The following is an 18245-nucleotide window of genomic DNA, read 5'->3' as shown; positions in this document are numbered from 1 at the left end:
TGCCGCGACGCCTACATTGTTGCACTCCACCTCTACAGCGGATGAGAAGGAAATCTCGTGTCTGGCTTTCACGCACTTTCCTCTCTTTGTTGTGGTTGTTACCACTGCACCTACCGCTCGGTCTATCCGAACTGAGTGAGATTCAGATTTGAAAAGAAGCGTCACTGTTCGTCGGAGACGGGAGGTTTTTCGGATATATAGTGGCGGAAAGCGGCATATCATTCGATGGAGTACATCAAGCAATTTCGTGAGCGTTATGCATACGACGACCCCTTAGCGGGCTTAAAGCCATTTGTGGATGCGACAATCAAGCCTTACGTTCCTTCCACATTTCAGGATACGGAACTGGTTTCCAATAACCTTCACACGATAGTGTTCGGTGTCACTTTGTACTCGGTACTCTTTCAGTTGTCTAAGTTGTTACTTCTCTTTCCTAGTGTTTCTGTCCCTCTGAAAAACAGAAAGAATCGCTTAGATTTCTGCATCAGAGTAGTGTCATTCATCCAGGCTGTGATCATATGCGGCTTAGGCATTCCTGTATTTGGCAACAGCTATCTTGCCGAGGATCGTGTATTTGCTACCACACCATACTCAAAGTTCTACACTTCGATGGCCCTGAGTTACTTCATATGGGACACGATATTTTCGACAATTTACGTTAGGTTTTTCGGTTTAGGGTTCCTAGTCCACGGCATCGTTTCCACGGCTGTTTTCTGCATTGCATGTGAATACAAGTTCATTCAGTACTATTCTGCCACATTCCTTTTGTTTGAAATCTCTACACCATTTTTGGATATAAGATGGGTTGGATTGAAGTATGATGTGTTGAGTGAAACGTTCAAGCTGGTGAACAACATCATTTTGATCTTGATTTTTTTCTTTATCCGGATCTGCTGGGGATGGTACCAGGTTGCCAGATTGGGAGTGGATCTCTACGCTGCCAGAAACAAAGAAGGCTTCACTACAGTGGGAGCACTCATCATTTTAGGCTGTAATATGGTGTTGGATCTTCTCAATGTTTACTGGTTCACCAAGATGATGACTGTTGCTATTGAAACCTTGAAAAAGATGTTCGGTTTCAAGCAAAATGACGATAAGCTGAAGCTCATGTAGATATCTCTAGTATAATATTTTATTTTTTTCCTATTGTGTCACTCCCGATTATTAGACCTTTTTAGACATTCGACACAACCAAGTAATCAATAAACAAGTGTATGTAAAAGACTTGATACAAATGCTATTCTAACATAGATTTACATTGCACGTAACCCTCTTTAGCAAGGTTCTCCAATCCGATGTCAACATCGAGTTGGATATCCTTCTTCAATGCTTCGATTCCCTCATAATCCAATTCAGGTCGAAGGTACCCACAAATGACAGCACTCAGATCTGCACCGTAGAAACTTTGGGAAAATTCGTGGATGATGTATATCTCACACGTCTTTTCCTTGTTACCGTAGTAAGGGTTCCATCCTAGTGACATCACCATTGGAAAGATGTGTAAATCCGTATCCTGTAGCTCACGACCATAGTTCAAAACCACAGATGACTTACCATCCACTCTATCCACTCGCTTGTCGTCTAGCTTCAAGTTTTCCGACTTGTACAGTTTTGCATATCCAAAATAGACACCAGCCTCGAGGTCTTGAAGTGCACTGCTGTCTTTGATGCTGACATTGGCAGTTGGGAACCCAAGATCCGAAGACCCACGGCCAAATCCAGGAATAACGGCAGTTTTCGATACTTTAACGGGGAAAGGTGCCACCGGAGCTGGTGGTATTTGGATATTGGGTCTAACCATCGTAATTAGAGCTGCTGTTTTTGGCTTATGCTCAATGCAATGAGATAAAGCCTGATAGCAGCCAGCTCGATACCTCGCAAAGAGAGTATGTCACCTTAAACGGTTATTTTTTAGCGGTGATTTATTACATAATAAAATTTGTGATCCAGTTGAAACAAGTTCATCTGTCTTTGCCCGATTGGTAGGGCTGCAATCTGTGAGCAGTATTAATATGTTACAGTCTAAATGTTCTATACAAAATCTATAAATTAGTGTTCATCTGGTGGAATCATGGTTCCATCTGAGGGAACGATTTAATGGAGCCCTTCATCCACTCTTCTCCGAGCAATCTCAATCTAACTTTTCCTGCGGATGAACCACCGTTAACCGAGGTCCATTGCTCGGAAACAAGTCTCAGAAGTTTCTGACTCTGCTTGCCGTACGCCTGGAGAAACTCAACAGAGCATGCGTCCCACCATGCGCCCACTATAGAGTAGTGGGTTTCCGACAACTGGTCCGTCGGCACGTCCACCATTCGAGAAAGAAATATCCACGAGTATTTGATAGGCAACGGGTGTTTCGTTGTTGAAGGATCGTATCCAACATATGAAGAGTCCAGTTTGAGACGAGTTATCACTGAGTACAGGGTAGATATACCGCATAACCGTTCGTTGTGTTGCTCTTCGATTTCCCACTTGCCTGTGTCTTCATCCCTGGTCCAGCCCAGCCGGACTCTCCCCTCCTCGGTGTCCTGAGAGCACGAGTAGCCAAGCAAGAAGGGACAAGAGGAATAGAACTTTGCCAGCAGAAAGTACCGTAGCTCGTCAAAGAGAATGAGCAAGTTCAACGTGAGTTTTGCCAATGGCAACGAAGCAGACGGTTTGACAGACACCTCGGTTTCCGCCTGAGAGATTATCGCATCGGAAATGAAATTGAGAATCCATTTGTAGACGGAGTCATGTGCCCTGGTCTGTTCAATCAAAAGCTTGATCTCGTTGGTGATTCGGACCAATTGGTTTTGGCTCTTGGTCAACTGGCCAAACTTGGGATTGATCTTACGTTTGTGGCTTCCAGCAGCTTTCTTTAGCTCCTTATTGGCGTTCATCGGCTGCACGATTTGGGTATCAATGTCCTTCACATCCTGCATATACTTCAAGTACAGCAACTCAATCTCCGCAGGTCTGACAACCATTTTAGAGGCTTCCTCTTTGGCTCTCTTGAGGGCCTCCTGTTTCTTTGCTGCTGCAGCTTCTTCCTCGGCCTTCTGCTTCTGCAAGCGTGCTTGCTCTTCCCTCTTCAGTGCCTCTTGTCTTGCCTTTTCCTCCTCTTGTCGACGTTTCAGTTCTTCTTCTTTCCTCCTCTGCTCTGCCAGAAGCTTCCTTTCGGTCTCTTCCTTTGCTTTCCTTGCAGCCTCTTCCTCTCTCCTTCTCTGTTCCTCGATTTTCCTCCTTCTTTCCTCCTCCTCTTTTCTGATGCGTTCTTCCTCGATTTTCAACAGACGTGTCACTGCATCTCTCCTCTTGGCTCTTTCATCCGTGAACTGTGATATGAAAAACTTCGACAAAGGTTCCGGTCCTTTGGCAGACGTCTCCGCAGCCGTCCCCGCCAAATCGCCTGTTGGCGTTTCGGGGTTGTGTTCAATATAGTACCCATGATCATCTTCCACATAACCGTAGAGAGAGGTGATTGCTGCACTGTTTTCAGCCAAGGTGCATGCCAAGTTGAACCGTTTTTCCAATCCTTGTGTGGATAGAAATTCGGGCAGCTTGCTCAAGTCTTCCAGCACTCCGACCTCGTCCCCCTTGCATACTGACGATGCAGAGCTGACATCACTCGTCACCTCTGCCTCTTCCGAGTTGACCACCCAGTTCGAGTGTGAGTTTGAGTTCACATCTGTATCTGTTTCTGTCTCTGAATCCGAGCAGTATTCTGGGTTCCACGGCTTTGTACTGGTCTGCAGCTCTGCATTCCTGTGAGGCACAAATCTCATCTTGTACTAACTTGTGCTTTATTCTTTGTACTATCTTGGCCTTCTAATTGCCTGTTCGTCACCTCTTTCTACGTTCTTTTACTGTCTTCTATGCTTTGTATTACAGACCCTCCCTTACTGTCAGGCTCCAGTTCCCGCTTACCCGGAAAAGACGGCTCTCTTTTTTTCCCCCCGGTTTTTCGCTTGGGAAGCTCAGCATTTTTCATGGCGGACACTAACAGAAGAATGCCGTGATGGGAGTAAGAGTAGCTTGAGTATGTGAAGCCAGCTTGGAGCCAGCCGCCAGACAGCAGACAGGAAACCAGAGACCCAGCTGCACAAAGATGTTTCCACAGTCGATCCGTCACTTTTCGTCATCGGCCGCCGCCCAGAAGGTCGGATGTTCGCAGGTCAAGCCTGTTCACCACAAGGTGAGAATCATCAAGAAGTTTCTTTCGCCACGGTTCCCAGAATTGAAGCTGGAGCCACACGACATCAGATCTCCCAAGTTTAGACCGTATCTGACCCACCAGGACCGGGTGCAGGAGCACTACCACAACACGCTGGAGTCGGACCTCCTTTTGATCAACTACAAGCACGGACAACAGCCTGTCTACGGAACCAAGAGAAGACAGTGGGACATGAGCTCGCCATACCACCTCAACAGACCGTTGAGAAAGCCAAAGGGCCAGATCGTGCCTTCGCCAACCATCGAGCCAAAGACGTACGAGAACGTGCCTAGACTCGAGGCAGTCACGTTGAACTGCTTTGTGAAGGACGCCAAGCTATACCCAGCACAGGCCATCTCTGCGGCGTTGCAGCTCCAGCAGATAACGGGTGCCAAGCCACAGCCAATCTTTGCGAAGACCAACGTGCCTAACTGGAAGCTCAGACCAGGTATGAAGATGGGCGCCAAGATCACCCTCCACGGCCGAGACGCCTCGCAGTTCATCTCCACCCTCACCGAAATTGTCTTGCCAAGAACAAGGGAGTTCTACGGGATCTCCAACAGGTCTGGTGACAGGTACGGAAACATCGCTTTCGGGATGACCGCCGAGCAGGTCAAACTCTTCCCGGAGATCGAAAACAACCAGGACTCATGGCCACAGAACTTTGGGTTTGACGTCACCCTCCACACCAGTGCCCAGACAGACGCTGACGCCAGAATACTCCTAAGTGGTCTTGGTTTCCCCTTCACCGGTAACGAGAGAATCCCAAAGACCCTTCTCAACGACACCGAGCAGCCCGAACCAGCTGCTGCAGCCTAATCTTCCTCACGTTCTCTCACCTCCTCCTTCCCATTACCACTTAGCTTACACTCCTGTATATATCACACCCGTGTGTAATCGTACATCTCTAATAGATCATCCCCTAAGGTAGACACGCAACATGTCCTTATCTTTGGTCCCCTGCATGTCCGCAGCAAATGAGTCGCAGCGGCCTATTTTCGCAGACACAAAGACCCAACGGGGAACAGGCTGATGACGCAGGCAGACCCCAAAGGAAAGAGTAGGTTTTAGCTGGGGAAGGCACACACAACGGGCCAGAGATACACTCCTGTCAGCATTTTGTTGGTTCGGAGTCACCGATGCAGAGTATCTTGTCTTCTGCTGCCGAAACGTGCACCATCCCAAGCGGCAACAATTCAACTGCCGAAATATGTCAGTTCCTGACAGAACACTGCTCTGGTGTCCGCCATGTTTACCTGCGATATTACTACTGTGCCAACCTGGATAGCCCTGTGCTCTCGAATGCCGTACTATGGCTGTTTGTCATCACGGCGATCGGAATGCTATTTCTCATTTTGGGTTTACTAGCGTCCGACTACCTAGTGCCGAATCTTTCTGCACTTTCGGAGGCTTTGAAGATGGATGAAAAGTTGGCCGGGTTGACGTTGCTAGCCTTTGCAAATGGGTCGCCGGACATGTTGTCGACATACATTGCGATGAAGAACGGGATGACCACAATGGCGATTGGGGAATTGCTAGGATCTGCGAACTTCGCCCTAACGGTCGTTATCGGTGTCATGGCGATATACAAGCCGTTCAAGGTCAACCACCAGACGTTCATCCGGGACCTCGTCATCTTCTCAACGCTCTTGCTGCTGTCACTCTACATCCTGTCTGATGGCGTGATAACTATGGTTGAGTCGATTGTGCTCTGTGTGCTATATCTCGTGTTCATTGTACTCAACTTCTTCCTGCCGCAAGGTGGCGAGATGGAGGAGTACAAGGTTGACACGGATGCGTTAGCGGAGAGTGCAGCCACGGATGCTAACGCTAATGTGATTCCACAGTTATACTCCCACAACCTCATGAATGCGAATACTGAGAGTAGTGGGAACAATGGCCACCCAGATGACCAGAGTATAGACTCTGACGCATCGAACGACTCAAATGCCAGCCACAACGACTACTATTTTGCTCACAATATTGACAACTTAGAGAGAGGGAGAGCGTACAAGATCGCATTAATTGATTCGTTGAAGTTGGCATGGTTGTGGCAACGCAAAAGCTCCAGCAAGGCGATACCCGTCGAAAGCGGAGACATAGAGCAGCTGAACACAATCTCAGAAGTCACTCCACTGAACTCTCCGCAGAACTCAAACATCAACAGCTACGACAATACGGATGAAGCAGATGAAATCCACAGCGAGGCTCCTGCTCCTGCTCCTGCCCAAGATGCAAGCAATTCGAGCCCGATTATTCACAGTAGAAAAGCCAGAGATAAAGACGATTTCCAAATATTATACCCTTCGAGACACTCGGTTCTAGCACGAACCGACTCCTCTCTCTCGTTCAAAAACAAAGCTCCCGACTCGAGCATACACAATGCCCGGAATTCCACTCCAATCATCAACATACAGCCGTCCACCGGGAAGTCGAGTTTGGGGAACGAGGGCGACACTGAGGAGAGGAAAGACGAGACAAGGACGGACATTCCGAACCACTCGAGATTTGACGAGACGCTCTTGCCGCCTCCCACCTTGTACCATTCGAGTTTGGAGCCTCCTCTCAGCCCGATGCTGAGACAATTGTCTTCAACTTCCACACTCATCCCCTATGTCGAGTACCAGAAGACAAGAAACATGCTCCTCAAGATCTGTCCCATCCATATAGTCACCGGGGCTAACTCAGTGAGTGAGAGGTGTCTTGCCGTGATTCTTCTTCCCTTTTCTACGCTGGCGAACCTAATCATTCCTGTTCCGCTTCCGAGGGAGCTTGAAGGCGAAATATTCAGACATGAGCAGGCTTTGTCGGCCAGGCTTTTCCACTTCCAGATCGCCATAACGCCAATGGTCTTGTTCGACTTCCAGTTCTCCATCCTACTGGTACTCGTCTCGATATCGCTCCCGGTATTCTCCATCCTCTTGAGACGTCTATCCCCAGGCGCCTTCGACCTGATTTTCCCCATCCTCTCCTCGGTGTGCGGGTTTCTCTCCGTCTTGAAGCTCATCTCGATGGCTGCCTCTGCCATCATCTCAGTCTTGAGAGACCTCGCCGAGATCTACTCGTTGAACGAGTCGATTCTAGGGTTGACTATTCTCTCCTTGGGCAACAGTGTTGGTGACGTGGTCACCAACCTGGCGCTTGCCGGCTTGGGCAGACCGTTGACCGGCCTCCATGCTTGTTTTGGAAGCCCGCTTCTCTACATACTCCTCGGAGTTGGAGCCTGCTCCTTGATTGTGCAGCTTGCCATCACCGGCACAAGGACAATCGAGTTCAACGTCGACCGCAGCTTGCAGTTGACTGCCCTAAGCATCATCTTCATGCTCGTACTCTACAGCGTGCTTGTTCCACTCAACAACTGGACGTTTAAGAAGTGGATGGGCTACATCGGTGTTACCCTCTGGTTTGCCGTGACCTCTTTCAACTTCATCTTGCACCGGTACAGATGAACTATCTTCTGCTGACGTAAGCAATGTGGGCCCCAGGTCCACACAGCTGTGGTTCCACGGCTGATAAGCGCCTCGAGGAGTTCGGGATTTGGTGTCTGCGCCTTATCGCAACGGTTATTGTGGACGGAAACGTCTTCTGCCGCAGGAGCCACAGGATGGGACTGTGGCTCAAGGGGACTGGGGCGATGACGGGCCTCGGGAAGATGACTCGAGGGATGGTGATGACAAAGAGGAGGACAGGAAGGGGGTGGCGACAACGGCAGTGGTGCTGGAGCGTGTGTTATAAAAGAGAGACACTCTTGTATGTGTAGGTTAATCCTTGAATATAGAGCAGTCGAGCCGTAGATGGAGTTGGTGTAGATAGAAAATGGTAACAACATAGAGGTTTTATACAGGTGATAAAAGCGATGTCAGTTTTGCGTAGAACCTACCACGACGGTGCGATCCACTTCCAGAAGGACAGCGATGAGAAGACAGACGGGATCTTGACGGTCTCCAAGGAGAACTTGAAGCGGTTGAAGTACCCGGAGTGGGCGCCTACGTGGGACCCGAAGGACGATCACGCTTTCCAGAACCCCAAGCCTTTCAAGCATGTCGACCGAGGGTTTGCGGGCGATGCGGCATTCAAGTCGTTGAGAGACGTCGAGGGCGTAAAGTTCAGACAGATCAGCCCCAAGCTGGGACTAGAGGTCGAGGGGATACAGTTGAGCTCTTTGACAGACCAGCAGAAGAACGACATTGCGCTTTTGGTGGAGGAGAAGGGTGTGGTGGCGTTCAAGAAACAGGATTTCAAGAACCAGTCCTTCGAGGAGATCAAGAACTGGGGCCGGTACTTCGGTCCTCTCCACGTGCATCCGACGTCGGGTGCTCCGCTAAACCACCCGGAGTTCCACATGACCTTCAGAAGGGGCAGCAAGAAGGAGCAGGAAAAATTCTTTGCGGACCGGTTGAACAACGTCTCGTGGCACTCAGACGTCACCTACGAGAACCAGCCGCCGGGAATCACGCTCTTTGCCATGTTGCAAAGCGGAGAGTGTGGCGGAGACACCCAGTTCTTGGACATGTTTGAGATCTACGACCGGTTGTCTCCGTTGATGAAGGAGAAGCTTGATGGCTTGAAGGCCGTCCACACGTCAAAAGAGCAGGTCAGTGCTGCCAAGCAGGAGGGCGGTATTGAGAGGAAGGACGTGATCGACTCGATTCACCCCGTGGTCAGATACCACCCTGTCCTCAAGAGAAAGAGTCTCTTTGTGCATCGGGGCTTCACGAGAAAGATCTTGGGCTTGAAGACGGAGGAGAGTGACAACCTTCTCCTTTTCCTCTTCAACCACACCGCTGCCTGTTTAGACGCCCACGTCAGAATGCAATACGAAGAGGATACAGTTGTGGTCTGGGACAACCGCAGAACCCTACACACGAGAACGATGGACTGGGACTCGGAAGACATTCGACATGCATTTAGAGTGACTTCCATTGGAGAGAGACCTGTGGGCAGCCAGGAGGAGTTTGAGAGCTGGACCCCAGAGCTCGAAGAGGCGAACATCAAGCTAACGGACCATTATATCAACCTGAGCGCTGAGGAGTATTTTAACGAGGTCATTGCTAAGGAGCGCAAATGAAAACAGACGGTCATGGACCTGCTGTCCTACTTCAAACGCTAGTTTATTATTATACAGAAGATTGTCTATTCTTTTAATGCGGAGTTCTTTTTTTTTCAGAAATACACGCATTCCCATCCTTGGGGGATTTTTGCTGCCTTCAACGGGTCCAAGCCGTCCAACTTGTAGGTTTCGTGAAACATCTTTTTTGCCTTGAGGTAGTGGGGGCTCTTTTTGTCCTTGAACATCTCAAAGATTTGCGCTAGCTTTTCGACGGTGATGCAGGAGTAGTCTAACATTTCAACAAAAAGCCAGTCGAACTGCTCTTCAAGCTCTTTGTTCTTCAGCTTGGGTATTTCGGTCAACTTGTTCACAATCAGCTTGGAGACGCTCGACGCCTGAGTGAAGTGTTGGATTTCTAGAAGCTTGCAAAACAGCTGTAGATTATTCGGAAGCAGTTGCAGCGACTCATAGACCAGACATCTGGCCTTGTCGAACTCCGAAGACAGTATGTATAGGTCGACCAACCTGAGGCGGACCTTCAAGTTCGCTACCGGGTTCAAATAGACACCCTTGAGAAGAACCAGCTTGGCAGAGTCGAGGTCGTTGTAGTTCAGGTAGTAGTTGGATAGCTTGATCCAGAAAAACGGATACGACGCGGCCGGTATAAGGCATCGACTGTAGAGGGTGTCGATCAAGGAGATGTTGTTCTTGATCAAAGAGAGCTCCTTTTCCTTTGTGGCTGCCTTCAAGTTCAGCGTCTCCACGTATTCTATGTAGGAGCGCCAGGTCTGCAACTCGAGTCGGGAGAGCTTTTCGTTCGGCACAAAGTAGTGGGTGGAGAGGTTTTTCTCGAAATAGTAGAACTTCCAAGAGTGGTACTGCACGGTGATGAAGAGGTCCAAGAACTTCTTGCGTAGCTCCAGCTTTAGCTTGCGCAGGTTCTCGTCCCTGAGGAGGTCGTCCCAGGTGAGGCCGAAATCCGCCTTCAGATCGCTCTTGGAGACCAGGAACTTGATTGTGTCCAGGTCGGCGTCCTCTATTAGGTTGAGGAACGTCTTGAAGTACTTCAGGTAGTCGTGCTGCGGAATCTCTATGATTTTCCGCAACACGAGGTGGTACTCCCGGACGAGTCTGTTGTTTTTCAAGAAGAGGAGGTACTTGTCGAAGAAGGGGCTGCCGAGGTAGTGATAGCCGATGGCCTCGCGGGCTCTCTCGAAGCTCGCCAACATCTGGGCGTTGTCTGAGTTTATTCTCAGCTGCACGTCGAGGTATGCGTTCCAGAGGAGCAGCGACTGCGGCAGGATGAGCAAGGCCCGTTCGAAGGTCTCCACCGCGCCGGCCAGGTCGTTGAAGGTGTAGAACCACGTTGCGTAGTTGACCCAGTACTGCTCCAGAAGCGGGAAGTTCACAAGCAGGTTTTCGTACGCCAGCAGCACCAGCCGCCTCTCCACGGCGGGCGAGCGGCTGCTGACCGGGTACTTGGTTTTGACGTTGAGCGACGGCAGGAACTCGGTCAGCTGGACCAGCTTCTCCCACGCCTCGAAGTCGTCCGGCCGGCCCGCCGCCTCCCTGGCGGCAGCCACCCACTGGTCTTTGTTTGGTATGCGGGACAGGTCTATCTCCATTGTCGCTGTCTGCAGAGAGAGAACCAGCTGCACTGCTGAGGAGCCTCTTTGGCAACCAGACAGAGCCGCCTCCCCTACCTGTGAAGCACAGATTTGCAGATTCATGCTGTCTTCTCGAAACGGAAGAGAGGCGGCTCGCGCCTTTGGTGAGGGAAAGCTCAGCGCAGCTCGGGAATGCTCAGCTGCTCAAGACAAGGCGGCTCTTGCCAGCAGACGTCTCTTGGCTCTGTCGGACACGCCTGCCAGCACAGAACGCAAGCAGCAAGCAAGCAGACATGTCCGGAAAGACCCTGTTCAAGCAGATGTACGCTGCGCTCGAGAAGAGCGTCGCGTCCAGCCACCAGACGCATCTCAAGGAAATCCTCAAGAAGCAGGACGCCCTGATCCACTACAAGCGGATGCAGTACATGAATGCCGGCAAGAAGCTCAGTGCCGACGAGGACGCCCGGCTAGCCGACGAAGTGCGGGAGAGGTTTGCGTCCAAGCTGCCCGCCCTCGACGTCCACCTGCTGGCACATCTCGACCAAGAACAGCTCCACCGGGCCGAGGCCGAGCACCTCCAGAACATCACCACCTTCCTCGACTCGCAGCGTGAGTACATCGAGCTTCTTGAGCGTTACAACCCGGGCATCAGCATGAAGCAGACCGACAAGGTCCGCAAGACTGCCCGCCGGGTCGGCCTTGAGGTGCCAGAGTAGTGGCCTTCCTCCAACCCTGTATATATAAACACTAACTTAACACTGCAAAACCGAATTTTGAGTCGATCGGCGTAAAATTCGCTTTTTTGAAGAATTTTTTCTTTTCTCCCGCTTTTTTCGTACAGCTGAAAAATTTTATCGCTATCAAGACATGAAAGAGAGAGACGGTTAAGAGGAAAAGAAGAACAGAGGAGAAGAGAGCAGAGCTGAGAATCCGGCAGACAGACAGACGGACACAGAGACACAGCAATGGGCAAAAAAGAGGGATCCGAGACAGACAACTACGACACAAAATTGCCGTACGTGCTACCGTTCGCACAGCCTCTGGCATCGAAGAAGCTGAACAAGAAGCTTCTCAAGACAGTGAAGAAGGCTGCAAAGGCCAAGCACGTGAAGCGGGGAGTGAAGGAAGTTGTGAAGGCGCTCAGAAAGGGGGAGAAGGGTCTTGTGATCATTGCTGGCGACATCTCGCCGGGCGACGTGATCTCGCACATCCCTGTCTTGTGCGAGGACAACGGGGTGCAGTACATATTTGTGCCAAGCAAGGAGGACCTTGGGGGTGCCGGCGGAACGAAGAGACCGACGAGTTGCATCATGGTTGTTCCTGGCGGCGGCAAGAAGGGCGACAAGTCGGGCAAGACGGAGGAGTACAAGGAGAGCTACGACGAGATCTCCAAGGAGATCAAGGCGCTATAGACCGGCCGGCACCACAGACATATATCTCAGTAGTATATAGGTATTACATAACTAATAATTACATACATTGCGACGTTGGGACGGGGGAGTGAATAATTTGGTTCTCGGAGCCGGCATCAGGCCGCTTGCTGCTTCAACTGCGCTCTCACCCAGCCTTCCAAGCCGCCTTCGATGATGATCTCCTGCAAGTTGGTGCCCAACTCGCCGACCTTGTTTGTGAGGACGACGTCGCCGGCCTCGTTGGAGACGGTGACGAGGGAGTTTGGAATGTCCCACTTCAGCGTCCAGCCCGTTCTGCGGGTCAGCTCCTTCTCGGAGCCGGCGTACTTGGCTCTCAACTTGTGGATGAGGTCCGGAAGCTCGAGCGTCAACAAGGCGTTGTTGATCGAGTTCCGGCCGAAGATGTTGCTGAATGAGCCGGCCGCAACGAGCTTGATGTCTCTGGCTAGGATGGCGGTGGCCGCCTGTTCTCTCGAGGATCCTGTGCCAAAGTTGAAGCCAGACACAATGATGTCGCCTGCGTGCGTCTTGCTGCCAAACTCCGAGTCGTAGTTCTCCATGCACACCTCAGCCATCTTCTCTCTAGGCACGTCGTCCTGGTACGTGTACTTACCCGGGTAGATCCCGTCAGTGTTGACGTTGTCCGCGTCACAGAAGATGACCTCTCCCTCGATCAGCTCGGGGAAGCCCTCCAACACGGACGACGAGGATGCAGACGCAGATGCAGCCTCTGCTGAAGCAGCGTCTGTGGTACTCTCGGGCTTCTTGTTCACCGTGACCACCTTCTTCACCTCTGTGGCAGGATGGCATGGCTCGCCGGCAACCTCTTCTGGGGCTGCAATCTTGCCCAAAACGGCGGAAGCGGCAACAACCTCAGGAGAGGCCAAGAACGCAAGAGCGTCCTTGGAGCCCATCCGGCCCTTGAAGTTTCTGTTCGTGGCAGAGATACCGATCTCCCCCTCCTTCAACAAACCGGCACCCAAGCCAATACAGGGGCCACACCCGGCCGGCAACGGGATGCATCCGGCTTCAATCAAGGTTTTCCATGCACCGTCTGCCTCGGCGTCCTGCTGAACCTCCGACGAGGCCGCAGCAATGTAGAACTCGACCCCAGGCGCAATTTTGTTGCCCTTGACCACGTCTGCAGCCGCCTTGATGTCGGACAAACGGGAGTTCGTGCACGAGACCAAGTACGCCTTGTTGATCTTCATGTTTTTGGAACTCAACTTGTCGATAGAGGTGCCGATCTTGACGGAATTAGGCCCGGCCACGTACGGACTCAAGGTCGAAAGGTCGATTCTCAAGGTCTTGGCATAGAAGGCATCCTCGTCGGCTGTGACCTTGTTTTGCTGCAAGTTCTCAACGGTCTTAACGTTGATTCTTGGGTGGTTAGGCCCCACCCTTAGCAGTCTGTTCGTGTACCAGTTGACAAGCGTCTCGTCGATGGGGAACACTCCGCTCAACGCACCCCATTCCGTTGTCATGTTGGCGATCGTCAACCGGTAGTCGACAGGAAGGTGTTTTACCGCCTCTCCGGTGAACTCTATCGCATGGTTCAACACCTCGTCGTTGTTGAACAATCCGCAAAGCGCCACAATAATGTCCTTACCCGTGGTCCCCTTTGGCAACTCTCCTTCCAAGACGACGTTCGCCACAGGTGGAATCTGCCACCAGGTCTGACCCGTCGCCCAGATGGCGGCCGCGTCTGTCCGCACGATGGCTGTTCCAAGCGCCCCGATACCACCGTAGGTGTTTGAGTGGGAGTCCGACGCAACAGTCATGTTCCCAGGGAAGGCGTACCCCTCCTCGATCATGATCTGATGCCCGATACCCCTTCCTGCTGGATAGAAGTCAATACCCTGCTCCTTTGCAAAGTTCTTGATGTTCTCGTACTTGGTGAGGTTCTTCTCCGTCTTGTTCTGCACGTCGTGATCCAACGTGTTCACAATTTGCCGGTTGTCCTTCACCTTCTTGGCGCCAAGCCCCTTAAACTTGAGTGCCACGGGCCACGAGTTGTCATGCGACATCACGTGTGCAGGCTGGATCGACACGTAGTCGCCTGTGTGGACCACCTTGTCCTTAGGCAAGCCCACAGCGTACTTTTGTACAATCTTTTCCACAAGGTTCTGGCCCTGGAGCGTGAACGAGGTCGTGGAAAACCTCCTTCCGCAAGCCTGCACTCTCATCCGGGTGCTACTGGCAAACATTCTCGCTCTTTGGTTCTCTTGTCGATGCCCTTTCTATCTGCACCCGAAACTACTCTCTCCAAGGACTCTCTAGAACATCTTCAACATCGGTGACGACGACGTTGATGACTGATTCCTATCTTCGGCCGGAGTCGCTGTGAAATTTCAGCACGCTAGCCGCGACCGCCTGTAACGGTCCGCCGTTGCCAGATGCGGTAATTGAGCTGACTAAGCGGCTTCCGGGACTGTTCATCTTCAGCACTTGTTCTTACTTATTGCTGCTATACAGGTCTACACGGGTGCATAAGGTGCCTAGAGTTCGGCGAGACGAGCGGCATCGTATCTGAGGATGGACTCGAGTAGGACGCGGAAGCCGAGCTCAAGATCCTCGGGCTCAGTGTGCTCCTCGGGGTTGTGAGAAATACCGTTTCTGCTTGGAACGAAGATCATGGCAGTTGGGACGACGAGGTTTGTAGCACATGAGTCGTGGCCAGCCCCACTGTACATTTTGTGCTTGAGGTCGTCGCCGACGACGGCAGCGGCGGACTGGTCGATCACGTCGACAAGAGTCTTGTCAAAGTGCGTCGCAGGGTATGGGTATGGATCGTCGATGGTGTAGGGCAGTCTGGTGCCGTTACCGGCCTTGTTGAGAGAGGCCTCTTCGATGACGGCAAGACAGTCTTTGCGGATGTGTGCGAGGCCCTCGTCGGTTTCGTGTCTGATGTCGAGGACAAAGTCGACCTCCCCGGGGACAACGTTGACTACGTCGGGGAGCAAGCTTAGCTTGGCGATGGACGCCAAGCCCTTGTGCTGCTTGGCGACCTCATTGATGCCTGTAATGATCTTCGCCGTGGCTAACAAGGCGTCTCTTCTGAACTCCATCGGGGTCGTCCCGGTGTGCTGCGACATGCCGGTGACCTTGATGTTCAACCAGTTGTACGCTTGCGCACCGGTCAACACGCCGATCTTCTTCTCGAGTTCCTCCAAAATGGGGCCCTGCTCGATGTGGATCTCGAAGTGGCACTTGAGTGGGTTTGCCTTATGGCAACACTTGGTCTCGCCCAGGTAGCCGATTCTCTTGAGCTCGTGTAGGACCGTCGTCTCGTTGTCGTAGACGTCCTTCAAGGCGTAGATCTCCTCCTTGGTCTTCACACCCGCCCAAACACTCGACGCCATCAAGCTCATGGCAAAACGGGCGCCCTCCTCGTTACACCAGTCGACAAGTGTGATGGGGAAGTTCGGGGTGATGTTGTTCTCCTTGAGGGTTCTCAACACCTGCAGCCCGGACAAGACACCGTAGATCCCGTCGTATCTTCCTCCGGTGGGCTGCGTGTCGAGATGGGAACCCATTCCTGTAGGAGCGTGATCGTCGTACTTGCCCGGGTATCTGGCAAAGATGTTGCCGCATTCATCGACCTTGATTGTGCACCCTAACTTCTCGGTTTCGGCAATGAACCAGTCTTTCACCTGCTTGTCGAGGTCACTCAACGCTAATCTGCATACACCGGTCTGCGTAGGTTCAGGACCCCACACGCCCTTGGCGCCGAACATGTCGGCAGTGGAGTGTATGGTATCTATCAACTCTCTTGAGTTGATTTTTAGATCTTGACTGTAGGATGTAATGGTCATGTTGTTTGTTGTTGTTCTCAATGTTGCTGAAAAACGTACGGAAAAATAAGTGGCTAATCTGTACCAACTGGGGAGGATCAGGTCGGTTTATATACCACAAAAGATTTATTATCTCTGTCGTCTTCTCCAGCCGGCTTCTTATCGGTTCGGCAAGAAGCCGTTTCTCTATTGATAGCGACCCTCGGCAAAGACCCCTGTTTCCCAATCGGGAAGGCATCTCGCCTGGAAATAAGGTTGATCCATACGTTTGCCGTGGCTTAAGCGATCCGTCCATCACTCTACAATCTATCTATAAATGTTGTCTAGTTAGCAGTCTCCCAAAACGGATTCCTCGATGAGCTCTTCTCGGGGAATCGAATTCATGTACGCATTTTTGTCCGCCGCATCATACACCGCCAATACCTCCTGCCAAAATCTGCTAACACTGAGGTCCTTTAAAACGTAAATCCCGTTCTGTTCATCTTTCTTTGCTCCGGTTATTGTTCCATATGATGCTGGCTCTATGCTCACTCCAAAGGTTCTTCTTTCGTACGTAAACTCCAACTCGTTTGTTACGCCTAAAAACTGCAAAAGCGCTACTAGCGCAACAGGATCGTGGATTACCGGCCCCTTGTAATCGGGGAGTTTCTTTGCTAGCATCCTCTTGTTGAAAGAATCGATGAGTTCGTACATCATTGCCCGAAAATTAGACGCTTGCTCCACGTCTTTCCCATCTAGAACTCCCTCCTGGATACTGCTCGAAATGAACACTTTGCTGGTTATATCTAGAGAGGCCTGGATCATTCTTCTGGATAAAATGTCGTCTTGCACAATTTCTTTAGCTGCAAAAGGGTCACAGAAATAATTGAACTCTGCATTCCCGTTGATGTTGAACACCTCAAATCCTCCTCCCATGACAGACAACCAGTTGATCTTACTCCTCAAATGTGGGTATTGCTTGAAAAATGTGGCTATATTTGTGAGCGGACCGGTTGCAACAATGTTAAGCCTACCTTCGTTCTCCTCAATCACCCGAGCTAGATGTGGGAAAAAATCCGACTTATTTCTAGGCTTCATTCTAGAGACAGGCAATAAGTTGGACCCATTGAGACCGGTCTTACCGTGGACGTCCGCTGCGAAAACCTCAGCGTAGTTATCCAGCGGTTTGGCTTCTCCTGGATAAACAGGAATTTCAGTTTTACCGATGGCTGTCAAGACCCTCAATGCATTGCATGTGGTGTTCTGCAGGGACACGTTTCCATGAACAGTCGATATTCCGAGGAGGTCAAAATGTACGCTATAGCATGCAATGATTATTGCAACTGTATCATCTTGGCCCGGATCACAATCCAGCCACACAGGAATTCTGCCAGTGTTAGTCATTTCGGATGGCAAAGTAATTGCTAGTCAGCCAGAGTAGCTGTAGGGCTAATGTAGAACAATCAAACAAAAAAATACCCCTTTTCTCGAAGACATATCCGGGATCAATCCTCAGAAGACACAAAACGGAGAAAAAAAGACTAAAAATTTAATGCGCAAGCCCGGAATCGAACCGGGGGCTCAACGATGGCAACGTTGAATTTTACCACTAAACCACTTGCGCTTTTGTTGAGTTTTTCAAACACAGCTCTATCCTGTCATTTTTTATTGAATTGCATAATGACAATTTTAGTAGATTTCAAACTTTGGAGCACTTTGTCAAGGCGATAAACTAATTTTTTATTGTTGTAATCTAGCTATTCTATTATGAATATCCATTGTATATGTTCACTTTTTCTTATGTTTGTTGCTTATTAATTTATAACTAATATAACTAGCCTACAAACTAATATTCTCAAACATAAATACAAGGGACAAACCTCTTGTATTTATACACTTACACCTTCGGTTAAACTTGCCATTATTCATTTATCATGGCGGCTAACTTTCCAGTTTTAGATTACTTAAGATGCCTTATCATGATAAGACTCTTATCTCTTATCACTCGATCATGATTGGCTTCGGCATCTTATCTCAACACCCCACCATAATCTAAACACTTGTAGATATGTTCGACATTCCAGCTAGACCAACAAACTTATTGAATTTAATCTTGGCTAAACTTTTAGTCAACATATCCGCAACCATATTTTCAGTGTTGATTGAAACTATTTCACAGTTTCCTTCTGAAATATGATGTCTAAC

The 18245-nt window shown here is 50.4% G+C and overlaps 12 protein-coding genes and 1 non-coding gene across 13 annotated transcripts; 6 read left to right on the top strand and 7 right to left on the bottom strand.

Annotated features, from left to right (window-relative positions):
* Positions 1 to 225: 225 nt before the first annotated feature.
* Positions 226 to 1113, top strand: PICMEDRAFT_73597 (hypothetical protein; the record flags this gene model as incomplete). The annotated part of the gene is made up of 1 exon (XM_019164530.1): positions 226 to 1113. The coding sequence occupies one exon, from the start codon at positions 226 to 228 to the stop codon at positions 1111 to 1113; it is 888 nt and encodes a 295-aa protein (XP_019017236.1).
* A 124-nt stretch (positions 1114 to 1237) lies between these two features.
* On the bottom strand, positions 1238 to 1801 carry PICMEDRAFT_73596 (hypothetical protein; the record flags this gene model as incomplete). The annotated part of the gene is made up of 1 exon (XM_019164529.1): positions 1238 to 1801. The coding sequence occupies one exon, from the start codon at positions 1799 to 1801 to the stop codon at positions 1238 to 1240; it is 564 nt and encodes a 187-aa protein (XP_019017235.1).
* A 187-nt stretch (positions 1802 to 1988) lies between these two features.
* On the bottom strand, positions 1989 to 3852 carry PICMEDRAFT_17337 (hypothetical protein). Its single transcript, XM_019161552.1, has one exon. The coding sequence runs from the start codon at positions 3768 to 3770 to the stop codon at positions 2070 to 2072; it is 1701 nt and encodes a 566-aa protein (XP_019017234.1). The 5' UTR covers positions 3771 to 3852; the 3' UTR covers positions 1989 to 2069.
* A 196-nt stretch (positions 3853 to 4048) lies between these two features.
* PICMEDRAFT_17336 (hypothetical protein) lies at positions 4049 to 5158 on the top strand. Its single transcript, XM_019161551.1, has one exon. It carries the CDS (start codon positions 4094 to 4096, stop codon positions 5015 to 5017), a length of 924 nt encoding a protein of 307 aa, XP_019017233.1. The 5' UTR covers positions 4049 to 4093; the 3' UTR covers positions 5018 to 5158.
* Positions 5159 to 5279: 121 nt separating this feature from the next.
* Positions 5280 to 8119, top strand: PICMEDRAFT_17335 (hypothetical protein). Its single transcript, XM_019161550.1, has one exon. It carries the CDS (start codon positions 5338 to 5340, stop codon positions 7645 to 7647), a length of 2310 nt encoding a protein of 769 aa, XP_019017232.1. The 5' UTR covers positions 5280 to 5337; the 3' UTR covers positions 7648 to 8119.
* Positions 8055 to 9266, top strand: PICMEDRAFT_73592 (hypothetical protein; the record flags this gene model as incomplete). The annotated part of the gene is made up of 1 exon (XM_019164528.1): positions 8055 to 9266. The coding sequence occupies one exon, from the start codon at positions 8055 to 8057 to the stop codon at positions 9264 to 9266; it is 1212 nt and encodes a 403-aa protein (XP_019017231.1).
* A 95-nt stretch (positions 9267 to 9361) lies between these two features.
* On the bottom strand, positions 9362 to 10873 carry PICMEDRAFT_73591 (hypothetical protein; the record flags this gene model as incomplete). The annotated part of the gene is made up of 1 exon (XM_019164527.1): positions 9362 to 10873. The coding sequence occupies one exon, from the start codon at positions 10871 to 10873 to the stop codon at positions 9362 to 9364; it is 1512 nt and encodes a 503-aa protein (XP_019017230.1).
* Positions 10874 to 11148: 275 nt separating this feature from the next.
* Positions 11149 to 11571, top strand: PICMEDRAFT_73590 (hypothetical protein; the record flags this gene model as incomplete). The annotated part of the gene is made up of 1 exon (XM_019164526.1): positions 11149 to 11571. The coding sequence occupies one exon, from the start codon at positions 11149 to 11151 to the stop codon at positions 11569 to 11571; it is 423 nt and encodes a 140-aa protein (XP_019017229.1).
* A 249-nt stretch (positions 11572 to 11820) lies between these two features.
* Positions 11821 to 12267, top strand: PICMEDRAFT_73589 (hypothetical protein; the record flags this gene model as incomplete). Its single annotated transcript, XM_019164525.1, has 1 exon — positions 11821 to 12267. The coding sequence occupies one exon, from the start codon at positions 11821 to 11823 to the stop codon at positions 12265 to 12267; it is 447 nt and encodes a 148-aa protein (XP_019017228.1).
* A 116-nt stretch (positions 12268 to 12383) lies between these two features.
* On the bottom strand, positions 12384 to 14453 carry PICMEDRAFT_34691 (hypothetical protein; the record flags this gene model as incomplete). The annotated part of the gene is made up of 1 exon (XM_019162900.1): positions 12384 to 14453. One exon carries the CDS (start codon positions 14451 to 14453, stop codon positions 12384 to 12386), a length of 2070 nt encoding a protein of 689 aa, XP_019017227.1.
* A 257-nt stretch (positions 14454 to 14710) lies between these two features.
* Positions 14711 to 16248, bottom strand: PICMEDRAFT_17332 (hypothetical protein). The gene has a single exon (XM_019161549.1). The coding sequence runs from the start codon at positions 16080 to 16082 to the stop codon at positions 14766 to 14768; it is 1317 nt and encodes a 438-aa protein (XP_019017226.1). The 5' UTR covers positions 16083 to 16248; the 3' UTR covers positions 14711 to 14765.
* On the bottom strand, positions 16246 to 17451 carry PICMEDRAFT_17331 (hypothetical protein). The gene has a single exon (XM_019161547.1). The coding sequence runs from the start codon at positions 17442 to 17444 to the stop codon at positions 16389 to 16391; it is 1056 nt and encodes a 351-aa protein (XP_019017225.1). The 5' UTR covers positions 17445 to 17451; the 3' UTR covers positions 16246 to 16388.
* Positions 17452 to 17593: 142 nt separating this feature from the next.
* PICMEDRAFT_t91 lies at positions 17594 to 17664 on the bottom strand. Its single transcript has one exon. It is a non-coding gene; the product is annotated as a tRNA-Gly (tRNA).
* Between the last annotated feature and the right edge of the window lie 581 nt (positions 17665 to 18245).

Source organism: Pichia membranifaciens (assembly GCF_001661235.1).
Source record: "Pichia membranifaciens NRRL Y-2026 unplaced genomic scaffold PICMEscaffold_4, whole genome shotgun sequence".
Lineage (NCBI taxonomy): Eukaryota > Fungi > Ascomycota > Pichiomycetes > Pichiales > Pichiaceae > Pichia > Pichia membranifaciens.
The sequence above is the reverse complement of the archived record's forward strand: the minus strand, read 5'-3'. Positions and strand labels throughout refer to the sequence as shown.

Coding starts and splice junctions, on each gene's coding strand:
- PICMEDRAFT_17337 (XM_019161552.1), bottom strand. CDS start 3,770: ATGAGATTTGTGCCTCACAGGAATGCAGAGCTGCAGACCAGTACAAAG.
- PICMEDRAFT_17336 (XM_019161551.1), top strand. CDS start 4,094: ATGTTTCCACAGTCGATCCGTCACTTTTCGTCATCGGCCGCCGCCCAG.
- PICMEDRAFT_17335 (XM_019161550.1), top strand. CDS start 5,338: ATGCAGAGTATCTTGTCTTCTGCTGCCGAAACGTGCACCATCCCAAGC.
- PICMEDRAFT_17332 (XM_019161549.1), bottom strand. CDS start 16,082: ATGACCATTACATCCTACAGTCAAGATCTAAAAATCAACTCAAGAGAG.
- PICMEDRAFT_17331 (XM_019161547.1), bottom strand. CDS start 17,444: ATGACTAACACTGGCAGAATTCCTGTGTGGCTGGATTGTGATCCGGGC.